Consider the following 12,723-nt stretch of genomic DNA (forward strand, 5'->3'; position numbering starts at 1 on the left):
AGAATCATGGCCACGTCAGGCCAACTTAGACAGTCAGCACAGAATTAATAACCAAAACGTTCTGGGTGTGCTCTTCTATGTGGACGGGGGGATATTGCCATGTTTTGCATTGAGGTGCTTTGCTCACACTGGTCTTTTTGATTCCATGAAGTCCAGGGGCCTGTGGTCACGGCACTGAGGAGGTCTCCCTAAGTACCTGTCGAAGAATGTGGCCAGGCTGACGCACCACCCTGGGTATCTCCAAAATCACACTTGGCTCTGCTTTTCTTCAAAGTAACTCCATTTCGTGTCTGGGTGGCTGTGCCGTGGGCTGGATTTAGTTATCAGGCTCCATTCAGCTCACTGGCTGTACAAGGAAAGAGAAAATGTGCTTTTCTGCCTGTGGTGATTTTCCCGCTTCTCAGGAGGAACCATGGCTCCAACCGTCATCAGGCTTGGAGTTTCAGGGCTGAGACCTGAATGTTTATTTGGACAATTAATGAGCTAAATGAGCCTGGAGCCCCAGATAGCACATAAAAATGATAGTAACAAACCCTTTCCTTGTACAGCAGGGATGCCAGACTGAGCCCAGATCAAAATGCAGGCACAGCTGAGCATGCGGTGAGGGGACTTCCAGGAAACAGAGGATGGAAATTGTGAGTCAAAGTTCAGCCCAGTTCCATGAACTTAAATCAGCTTCCTGACCTTCTATCTCAAATACCGGAGTGGTGTTTTCCATCCTCTAGCCTCTGGGAGACAAGTGTACTGTGACATGTCAACAGTGGCTCTACTCAGAAAGACTTCTCTGGTCAAATAGCTTGGGTGATGCAGCTTTTTTTCCCTGCAGGACTTCTCAGGACCTTAGCAATGGTAATTAGAGGAAGGGAAATATTTTTTAAAATCTCAGTACCAGTGAAAAAGGGCATAACCGTGTACCATGTACTTAGATATTTTTTCACTAAAAAGTATTAAATGTGTATGGAGCACCTGCCACATGCAAGACATCACACTTTTGGAAGAAGCAAGCAGTGTGGCCGAATCCAACATCTCCAGACTCAAAGTTGGGAGACTTGCGCTGTATTCCCAGCTGTTCCACATGAGCAGTAATGGGCAAGGGGAGGGAGCGGTATCTTTACATTGTTGTTAATAGTCCATAAAATTTAACAGAAATTTACCACCTGAAAGACTAACACTTAAGTTAAACATTAAGTAATTTAGTTTTTATTAAAATTAAAGATCTTAGAAACTGATACAGCATTATAAACTGACTATACTTCAATAAAAAATAAATTAAAAAAAAAGAAGGAACTAGTTTAAAAAAAAAAGATCTTAGGTAGGAGAATTCCATGAAATAACACTGATTCCAGCATGGCAACATGAATCTGTGGTGATGCAGTAAATGCAGTGTCCTCGGTACCCAACATGGACACACATGGGCACACATACACACACACACACAGACACACACACACACAACCATAAGGTGAACAATGCCTCTGGATGGCATTTAAGGACCTCCTCCAGCTCTGAAATCTCCTAAGTTCCTGATAATAAGGAGAAGGATGAAATGTATTTTAAATGCAACTTTAACATCTTATATACAGTTTTTGTGCAGGGTGTTTATCCTGCAGACAGAAGCTGTCTGCAGTGGTTTAGCCAAGAGGAACCCACTCAAGATCAGTGAGAGGACGGCCCAAAATAGACTCTCTCTCTCCCTGGCCGCCCTGGCTTGGGTTGCTGGTTCCCATCCCAAGTCATTCCCTCCACCTTCCCAGGCAGCAGAAGCTCCTTCGGTTTGGACATCGTCCTCCAGTGTGAATCAGGGTGGACTCCAGCCATGCACATAATGGTGGGAACCTGGGTTCTGGCTGCAACCACTGAGCCACTGGAATCAACATTCCTGCAGCCACCTTGCTTTGCAACTTCTCATTATGTGAAATAATACATTTTCCTTATTCTTTAAAGCAGCTCAGTTGGAGTTTTGTCATATCCACAGCCAAATAATTATAACTGATACGAAGTCTATTTACTGTTATCTGTTGGGCAGTATTCAAAAGTTTAGTTACCTACTTTCTGATTCTAAAACATCTTGCAGTAGTAAATCAGATTAGGAGGAAGTGGGGTGCTTCAGACATAAAAACAGTCCTAAGAACCGAAAGTGAAAGCCAATGGTCTGGAAGCAAGGAAATAGACCGTAATAATTATTTTATAATTACAATATTAATATAATAATAATCTAATAATAATAGCAATGGCCTGGGAGCAAGGAAATAGACTATAAAAAATAAAAAACAAAAACAAGAGTTAAAAATATGAAACTCAGGGTTATCTAGTAACACTAGCAGCAGAAAATGCCGCACACTCAAAAGCCCACAAAGGCATCGTTATGTTGAAGAACAGATCAATATTGAAATAATTAGTGTAGATAAATTTTCATCCAAATTAATAATTTCTAAAAGTTTTTGTGCTTAGAGGTTGAATCAAAATTACCTGGGGGAAAAAGAGCTTGTCAGAACCCCTCATTCGTTGAGAATCTCACGCATCTTGGATTCCACTCTACACGTGTGCCGGAATGCGTTGTCCCGAGCCGCTTGGAACTCAGAGACAATTTGTGTTCATAAACCCCATTATGAAAAGTGAGTAGGTCCCAAGGACAGTCACAAAAGCCCACTTGACTCCAAATGGACCTGAAGACTACTGGGAACTCTGGAAGGATTAGGACTATGGGCGGCGTCTACCCACTGGAAGTTACAAAGCTGTTCCAGAGGTCAGACCCAGGTCATCTGGCCCCGAATAAGGACACGCTTCCTAAAGCCATGCCATAGGGCACACACTGCCCCATCAGCTGCCTGCCCATCTCTGGACCGTGCAACTTGGGGCTGGCTGACAGCCTGTGCTGGCGAACAGACCACCACATCAGGGAAGAAACTGAAAGAGATGACTTTTAAAGTTTCCACCAATTCTGCTTCCAATTTCCCCACACCCCTCTGGTTTCTGAGAGGTCAAAGGATGCTCTGAACAGCCTGGACTGCTGATTTTGGTCCTTCATAGCCCAGCTCAAATGTCCCCCGCTTTAGAAATAGATCCTAAAAGCCTTACTTGGCAGATTTTCCCAAGGCCCACTTCTCTGGGTTTTTTGGTTTTTGTTCTTGTTTTTGATTTGGGTTTTTTTGATGTCTTACTCATATTTGTACTTCCAGTGCCTAAATCAGAGCCTTTGACCAAGTAAATGCTCAATAAATGGTTCCAAATGCACAGATGAGAGGAACATTTTCTAGCAGGTTGCTTTTCATCCAGTGTGTCTCAAAGGTCCCACATTTCATTCGCTGTGAATTAACAGACTCCCTAGAGACGAGTACTGAAATCACGACATAAGTGAGGTCCCAGCCTTTTACTGCTTCTTTCATACAATGGGGACAACTGAATTTCTGGGCCAGCCAAACCCCATCTACTTTCAATTTTGGTGAAATCAGCTGAGAATATATTGCAATGTATTCTACTCAAGTTCTGCGCCCGTAGAAGTCTTCGATTACTTAACCCACAATAAGCCCAAATCAAAAACACGTATTAACCTCTAACTGGGAGGCCTTACCTTTTCATTGGCTTGGGTGAGCACTCTCTCTCCAGGTTGGAGGATGTGTGTTTCACGTGCATTGCATTATAGGAGGTGTGAGTGTAGTCATTTTCATCGCTGTAGTCAGGACCGAGTAACGTCCGGGCCCAGGTTCCCATGTCATAAGGAGGAAGAGTTCCTCCAAACTCAGAGGGCAAAAATTCAGGGTGTATTAGCTGGTGGAGGCTGTTTAAATTGTTTCCATGCAGGAAAATCTGAAAAGAAAAAAATAATTAGTGACTAAAATATCTAAAACATATGACAAAGCATTTAATCTGACACACAATTTAGCAATGACAGAGTGGATACACTGCTGGTGATCATGGTATTTAAAAAGGCATTCAATTTTGTGTCTGTAGCTTAGTCTTCATAAAATGTTAATTTATTGCTCAGAAAAGAAGCTGAATTAATAATCCTTGAAAGTGAAGTTCGTGAACAAATTGGGTATTATTTGGCCTTGGCCCAAATTTACACATACAGTCATCCCTTAATTATCCCTGTGGATGAAAAGAGTAGCGATGAAGACCCCCCCAGCCCCCAGTCATGCTTCACAGACATCCCCACATTGCCCTGTACCCCCCTCAACCCTCCCCATCCTTCCCAGGCCTACATCACAACAGCTTCTTCCTCACTCTGTCCCACTCCTGTCCCTCCCCACCCTCCCTCCAATTAACTCTTCATTATGTGATGGCTTCTATTTTTTTTTTTTTCTGATTTGTTCATTTACATCTTGCTTCCCCACAGGAAAAGCAGAATGCAGGAAAAGGGACAGTGTTTTCTTACTCTTTTAAAACGTCCCTGTCCCAGGGTGGTGTGGGCACAGGGTGAAAAACGCAATGCTTAGTCAATAGAATGGAAAGCTGTGACCTGAGAATTTACAGTGGGATATTTTTGCAGCATTTTTCTATTTTTGTCTGGATTGAGAGCCAATCCCCTCCACAAACAAGTCTGCATCTTCTAAACATGTGGTGGATGGTGATGGAAATTAGTCAAACAGGGAAGAAACAGCCCCCAATAACAACTATTTGCAGACAAGTCCGTGAAGTGGACAAGCCACAATAATAATTAGCATTGCCTATGATTTAGGAACTGACTTCTGAAAGTTTATTTAAAGTGCATCTGTCTAATGGCATCGGTCCCCACAGTCCATGTTGCAGGTTCAATACCCAAATATAGGACCATCAATTACACCCGCACACCCCACACTGAGCCGTCATGAAATGTAAGTGAGATTTTAAAAAACACTCGTAGCATAGCAATATACCACATACGTATTATATTATGCCACATACTATATACCGCAGCATCCCTTGTTTATTGTGATTCATCTCACTGCCCTTCACAGATACTGTGCTTTTTATAAATTGAAGTTTTATGGCAACACTACGTTGAGCAAGTCCATTGCCGTCATTTCTCCAACAGCATTTGTTCACCTCCTGTCTCTGTGTCACATTTTGATAATTGTCTGTATATTTCAGACTTCTTCATGATTATTATATTTTTGTGGTGATCTGTGATCAGTGATCTTTGATGTTACTATTGCAATTTTTTGTTGTTTTGTATTTTTAATTAAGGTATGACTTTTTTTTTTTTAGACATAATGCTACTGCACACTCAGACTACAGGATAGGGTAAACACAACCATCTACGTACTGGGAAACCAAAACATTCACGTAACTTGCTTTATTGCAATGCCGCTTTTTGAGGTGGTCTGGAACTAAACCCGCAATATCTCTGAGGTATCGCCTGCCTTTTACCATGTACTGTGTAAGTATATAATAAACCCTTGCTACGTTGTCTGTTGTACAGATTTTAACTTTTGATGTAATGGCATCATTGTTTTAAAGAGGAAGGGGACAAGAAGCTAAGTGCTAAAACTCTTCACAAGAATACTGTAGCACCCCAGAAAGCAATGTACACTGGATTGTTGAGTATGACTGAATTTTAACAATGATTTTTTTTTCAAGAAATTCACGTACTCTGGCTTTTGCAAAATATCTCACAGGAGGAATTGGAGTATTTGGAGCTAAACACCGATCCTGGTGTTAGGAGCAAGCATTTGTACCCGCCCACCTAATGCCTCCAGTTCTTAGAGGAAAAGGACCCGGGGGTCCTGTGGGATGGAGGGATTCTGCAGGTCAGAGGCTGGACCCGCCACCTGTCAGATTCTGCTCTGCACCCCAGAGCTCCAGAAACCCCCTTTGATGGCACATCACCAAATGTCGATTGCTTTGTGGGAGGAATTCCCACTGGCTCTTTCCAGAGTAGAAGGTGAAGCCAATGAAAAGTGTGAAGCCAAACTGGGGACAATCTAGGCCACTTCTCTGTCCTTAGCACCGTCCTGAGCCCTAGACAGATTGCAAATTGTCCCAGAGGGTCTCTGCTTCCTGGGGCTGGTGAATTCTATTTCCTAGTTTCATGCTCATTTGGGGACAGAAGAATTACTGCTCCCATACCCCACTGCAGTGTTTCCTAAGGACCTGGAAGCATCTGAGGTCCAGGAGTTAGGAAGCCTGCAGAGTGTGTACTGGGGGTTCCCTCACATCATCATTCTCCCACTAAATGCTTGGAGCTCTTCCCCAGCATAGGCTTCCTGAGGTAGAGAAGCTTATGGAAAGTTCTGAAAGACTGACTCTGGTTCCCTTAAGAAGTGAGGCTGCTGAGCCAAGCAAGAGCTGGAATCAGAAGCTTATAAGAAAAGAGAGCTAACTGGTACAGAGAAGTAAGGGTCACTGCGTCTCTACTCCAGGACTGGCTCCATGTTACCCGCCTTCTTATGCTGCCTCATTGAATTACCCCAACCGCGCTGTGATGTGAGTGTCAGTTTTTTCATTTCATAAATGAGGAAACTGAGATTCAGAGTGGTTAAGGAATGTGTGGTTTCTCAACTAATCTGAATGCCGTGAAAAAAAACCCAGCTCTGATGGAAGATTCTGGCTTCCCAAATGTCGTCAGCTGATGCCATCAATATTTAAAAAACTTCTTCCAAAGAGCATGATTATTTCCAGTGAAGGATGCTTTCCCAGTCTCAAAGCTGATGGAGTTGGCAGCTATAACCCAAGAGCCACAGGGAAAAATACAAATTATCAACAGTTTTCATAGCAATAATACATTTGCAGGGCAAAATGTTAGCTCTTAAAATATTCCATGAACAGGAAGCTGCTTGACCCGGTATCTCCCACAAGCATCTACAGTGAAACAGGCATCTGGTATTTGCATGCCTTCGATGTTTCCTTTGGTTTGTCACCGGGACTCTAAAATACCCCAATTCTACTAAATTATTGATTAAATCCATGCCATTTGCAAACTCCAGCTGAGGCTCATATGCTCAAGGACTGAAGAAAAGCAGAAAAAAAATACGATGAAAAATAAAGAGAGAGGGAACGAGAGAGAGATTGCAAGGAGGGGCTTCGTAATTGTCCCTCTGAATCCCCCACTTTGGGTATTTGTTTTCATTACCCGTTTCCTGGTCTTGTCTTTAAGGAATGGCTTGATGAGCGTGTACAGGGCGTGAATGTACCAGGGCTGGTTGACAAAATGGACTCCTCCGAAGCGGGCAGGAAAGCTGTCCTGGGGCAGAAAGAGAGAAACACACAGCAGTCAGCACACATCGCAGGTTAGAGGGGCTTCTTCGTGGCTTCAGTTCCCACAGCCCTCAGCACGTGATCTCTCTCCTGCCCCTCCTTCTCTGCCCTCCCGCGCCAGCCCTCTGTACTGGGTGATCAGGACAATAGCCGAACTTTCTGGGTGATCGAGGCTGTGGAGGATGGGACTGGAAAAGGATTTCGAAGGCTCTTCAGAGATGGGGCTCTCTGGAATCCCCCAAATTCTGACAACATGTGTAGCACCTTTTTCACAGATTTCAGAACTAGCTCCTTATTCCATCCTGGGACCAAAACAGTAGGTCCCAGGGAAAGACTCTTGCTGATTGATGGGATAGTTGATTCCCCTAACGGGGGTCAACACATTTTGGTTTTTTTAAAATTTATTTATTATTGAAGTATAGTTGATTTACAATGTTGCATTAGTTTGTGGTGCACAGCATAGTGATTCAGTTATACATATATATATTCCTTTTCATATTCTTTTTCATTAAACGCTATTACATGATGTTGAATACAGTTCCCTGTGCTGTACAGTAGGACCTTGCCGTTTATCTATTTTATATGTAGTAGTTAGTATCTGAAAATCCCAAACTCCCCGTTTAACACTCCACACCTCCTCCCTCTCCTCACTGGTAACCACAAGTTTATTTTCTATGTCTGTGAGTTTGCTTCTATTTTGTAATAAGTTTGTCTCATTTTTTGTTGAGATTCCACATATAAGTGATATCATATGATATTTTTCTTTCTTTTTCTGGCTTACTTCACTTAGTATGACGATCTCCAGGTCCATCCATGTTGCTGTCAATGGTGTTATTTTATTCTTTTTATGGCTGAATAGTGTTCCATTGTATAAATATGCCACAACTTCTTTTTTTTTCCTTCAGTTTTTGGGTTTTTTGGTAGGGGGGAGGTCAGTAGGTTTGTTTGTTTGTTTGTTTGTTTATACTTAGAGGAAATACTGGGGATTGAACCCAAGACCTCATGCATGCTAAGTATGTGCTCTACCATTTGAGCTATACTGTGCCCCCATGCCAAAACTTCTTTATTCAGTCTTCTGTCTATATGCTTTGTAAATATCAGGAAACAAGAGCATTTTTTTTAATGTTTCCAATTTTAGACTCCAGCTCAGGGCATACACTTATGCTTTAGAAGCTGAGGAGCTGCTCTGGGTGCTAATTAGACCCATAGAACAGGGGACCTTGATGATAAAGCCTGAGATTTGTGACCCACAGCACCAGGTCCTGAGTTCCTGAGGAAGGGCTTCCAAAGGTTGCATTCACTGTGGTTAATGGAATTAAAAAGTAAGAACATCTAATGCAATTTGAATTTGCCTAGTGTGCTGGCAATCAAATTTATCTCAACAAACATCTTTGTAAAGTGTTAGGAAGATGGGATAAAAAGGGAAGGAGCTTCACTATCTGAGCTAACAGTTCAGGTAGTTAGCTGCTCCTCGGGGGTGTGTGAAACGCCTTGCCTGAGTCTTTTTAAGTAATGAGAAAGGGAGGTTGTTAACTTTTTTCAGAGCCCTTTGAGTCAGCAGGCTCCTACGCCGAGACCCAGTTTCCAATGTAGGTACATGGAACTGTGCTTAAAGGTTGACCTTTAACAGACATAACAATAATTTTGCTTCAATCTAGACATTTTACAGAGTACAAAGGAATTAAATATTTTGAAGTTTAAACTAGATAATTTCAGTAAAAGGGCTTTGTTTTGCAGGGTGTGTATTTTTTGTTTTGTCTATTTGTTAGAAACTTACTGAAACCACCAAGTGAGGGTGGAGAGACCACTGATACCAATTTGTACAGTGGTCATAATCTCTCACTATTCCAGATGTGAATTTAGAAAAACAGAACTTCTTAATAAGGTTTTCTTTTTCTTTTTTTGGTACAGTTCGGGATCTAAAAATTTTTTGGTTTCTTAAAAAGAAAGACCATTTCCAGAAGTTTTGCCTTTGCAATAAGTGCTGAGCAATGGCCTTAGTCTTTTGGGGCCTTTTGAACTTGCTACTCAGAAGTGTGATTCATTATCCCACACACTGTGGGTTCTGGGGCTGCAGGAGGAGAACAGAGGGAAGGGTTTATCAGTATATCAGGTCTCTATCTTTTTCAATAGGACCAATAAAAGGGTTTGTATTTCTATTGCGAGTCTATTTGTTATATATTCCTAGGGTGGTAAAGTGGAAGAAAACCCTGTAAATAATACTCCAGAGGCAACAGGCAAAATTTCAAAGAAAATATTAACTTTTAAAAAATATCTAAAGACTCCTAATTTTAGTCTATGGAACCTCAATCCCCAAAGACAGCAACACTGTCTTCTATCTGTGTCAGAAGAGGTTGAAAAAAAAAGTACTGGGCTGAGACCCCTTCAGTTGTCTCCAGGTTGGCCCGGGCTTGGAGTCGGTCTTCTTGAAGACACGAGATTTTATTGATCTCATTCAGGTCAGCAAGCAAATAGGTGCAGATAAATGCAGGCAAAATCCTGTGCCGCAATCAATTTGGGGTTTGAACACAGGGTCACTTGTCTTCAAGTCCCTCCTGTAAAGTTCAAATGAAAGGCTCTCCTGTGTAATAAGGAGATGTTCTGGGTGTCCTTGAATGAGCCTGACTGCGTTATTGAAAATGCTGTGTGTGTGTGTGTGTGTATTGTGCAAAGGGAAAAGTGAGGGAAAGGAAAATTAGCAAACACAACCCTCTTTTAAGCAGTGCCTGATCTCATTAGCAAACCACAGATAAAAGGAAAGTTGTCTGTCACACAGCTGTCTCCCAGGACCCCAGCGGATTCCACCACCTCATGGGGGTGCATTTCTTAGGGTCTTAGGGCTGGAGCAGCAGACTTACCTCAAGATGGTAAACCTTGACTGGATGACAGTGTAACACTTTGTTTTTCAGACTTCTTAGCAACTAAAGAGTATGCTCCAAAACCATATCCCAGGTTCAAGAAAATGGCATTAATTTTGTGCATTTCATGCATTTATCAATAAATATATAACATCATTTCAATTTATAAAGATATTCAAATTATAAAAATTTTCCCCAGTTTACTTTAATTTTATTTCCTTATTACAAAAATTATACCCATCCTAGAAAAGTACAAGATAGATTAAAAAACATAATTTGAAAAATTAGACAATACAGAAAGATGAGAAAGAAGAAAAGAAAAAACACCTACCATCCCGCTGCTAAAGACGTACTCTGACTATTTTCTATCATGCAGGGCAAGCTATGTTATGTTATAGGAACACGACCCCTACTTTTTATCATTTAAAACTGAAAAGGTTTATTTCTTGCTCAGGCAAAATGTCCCTGCTGAGTTGGCAGGAGCCGGGCTGGATTTGCTCTCAGCCAAGGATACATCCTCCTCTGGGGGCCAGTCCCCTAAAAATCACACACACTGTATGATTCCATTTATATGACATTCTTCAAATGACAAAATTATAGAAACAACAGTTTACTGGTTACCAGGGGTTAGACAGCGGGTGGGGGTTGAAGGAAGTGGGTGTGGCTATAAAAGGGTAAGGGAGAGATCCTTGCAGTGATGAAAACATTCTGTATCTTGACTATATTGATGTCAATACTCTGGTCGCGATACTGCTCTGAAGTTGTTGCAAGATGTTACCAGTGGGGGAAACGAAATAAAGGATCTCTGTATTATCTGTCACAAATGCATGTATATCTACACTCACCTCAAAATAAAAATTAAAGAATATGATTGTTGTGAATATTTCAAAACTCCCCAAAATACAAGTAGCCATTTTTTTTAAGTAGAGTAGAAGCATTTCTAAGGATGATCTTTCCTGCCTTTTGTGAAATGTTAAACAAAAAACGCCAAGGTAAATGTAAGGTACAAGCTACGTTGCAGGACCTTCTAAGGGGCTCTTCTGTATTTTGTTTGGGAGTCTTGGGCTGTGTTAAGTGATTCTTGCAATCCATTAGAAACATCCTTCATTTTTCAATGGGCACTTCATTTTCACACTGCCTTGATTCAAGCATCACTCAGCAGCCTTTTCTTGTATTTGATCAAGATTGAGGAACAACACGGTAGAGGCAAAACCATTTCTTCCCTCCTTCTTTGACAATCAGATATGGATATTACTGGTGGCAGCTGGCCGAGTTTCCTGCTGGACAATGAAGCACTTATGAGTGCTATTCTCTAAGATTTGTAATGCCTGCAGGGTAACAGACTTCCAAAAGGGTTCAAAATACACCTGACCTCAAAATCACATTGCCCTGTGAAGCTTGGGGAGCTCTGTTCAATCCGGCTGCCCCCTTGAACCCCTATCCTTCCTTACCTCTTCTATTGCTCTTACTTGGAAACCGGAACAGGATCACTCAAATTCACAAATACTGTGCTCTGCCCCCACCATCTAGTAATGTTCCTCTGAAAACCAAATGCAAAGAAAAGAGAGAGGATGAGCACATGAGCTGCCTTTTAGACCGTCTGCCTCCTTCCCTTTAGTAGCTCTGAGTGTCTTTTAGGACCTTGGCAGAAGGCATCCATTCATTCACAGAACTGCATCTGTGTAGGTCTGCAGAGGGCATGAATACACAAGCTTGAAGTTAGGATTGATCTGTCCAGTTTGTGCATGTCCTACTGATGACACCCATTTCCCACATCAGAACAGACAGATAAAAACATTTTCAGCTGCATAAATGGGCTTCACTGATGCAAGAGGGCCTTCTAAAAAAGTGCTATGTTTTATAGTGATGGATTTCTATTATAGCACATAGTACTCATTAGTGTGAAAGTCACACATCCACCTATTTGCAAGGAGATGGAGAGCTCATGGAATGGCAGTTACAGGCCAAATGCTTTACATACGTCAGCAGCAAGCATCAGGAAGAAAAGCGTGTGCTTATTAGAGAGGCCGCCGGGCAACGGCTCCGCTGATGATGGGCTGTGGGTTTTCTTTGCTTATGTGCTCCTAGAAGGCAGTGTTGGTTTCTGAGAAGCTGTACCAACCCCGTGCTCTCCTGAGAGCAGGAAAGGCTGGGTTTTTTTTTTTTAATCCTGGTTCAAATTAGGCCATACTGGAGGGTGAAGTCTTTTATCTGCAGATTCTAGAACAGTTATAACCCTTTGGCAATTCTCCCAAACAGAGTGAGCAAAACTGGCCTTCTGTCAGTCACACTGGCCCAGACCAGCAGGTCAGGCTCAGAACCTTCCCTGGCTGCGACCTGAACCAGTTTCCTTGATCATCTCTTTCATATTTAATTCTGTTCAGCAGTTCGACCAGCAGTCATTGAGCTTCTCCTAGGAGTAAAATGCAGGGGTTGGGGGATGGATAAGACACATTTAGTGTCTCCAATCCGTTCATGGTCTGTCTGGTGGGAGAGGCAGGGAAATGACGCTTTGTTTGAGGAAAAGACACAGAACTCAGAAGTCAGGGTCTGTGGTTAAACAGCTTAGGTAACCAGAGGTGAAGGTCAACGAAGGGTGGGTGGGGAGGGGATAGCTCAGTGGTATAGTGCGTATAGTGCCCACTTAGCATGCATGAAGTCCACCCCCAGTAGCTCCATTACAAAAATA

General features: G+C 42.2%; 1 protein-coding gene across 1 annotated transcript in view; it reads right to left on the bottom strand.

Annotated features, from left to right (window-relative positions):
• Nucleotides 1–12,723, bottom strand: part of CLVS1 (clavesin 1) — a 113,996-nt gene that overhangs the window by 10,040 nt on the left and 91,233 nt on the right. The window contains exons 4-5 of the mRNA XM_006185807.2: nt 7,052–7,162; nt 3,572–3,807 (exon numbers count right to left, since the gene is read on the bottom strand). Coding sequence (XP_006185869.1) covers nt 3,572–3,807; nt 7,052–7,162 — 347 coding nt within the window. The remainder of the gene's footprint in view (nt 1–3,571; nt 3,808–7,051; nt 7,163–12,723) is intronic.

Source organism: Camelus ferus, chromosome 29 (assembly GCF_009834535.1).
Source record: "Camelus ferus isolate YT-003-E chromosome 29, BCGSAC_Cfer_1.0, whole genome shotgun sequence".
Taxonomy (NCBI): domain Eukaryota; kingdom Metazoa; phylum Chordata; class Mammalia; order Artiodactyla; family Camelidae; genus Camelus; species Camelus ferus.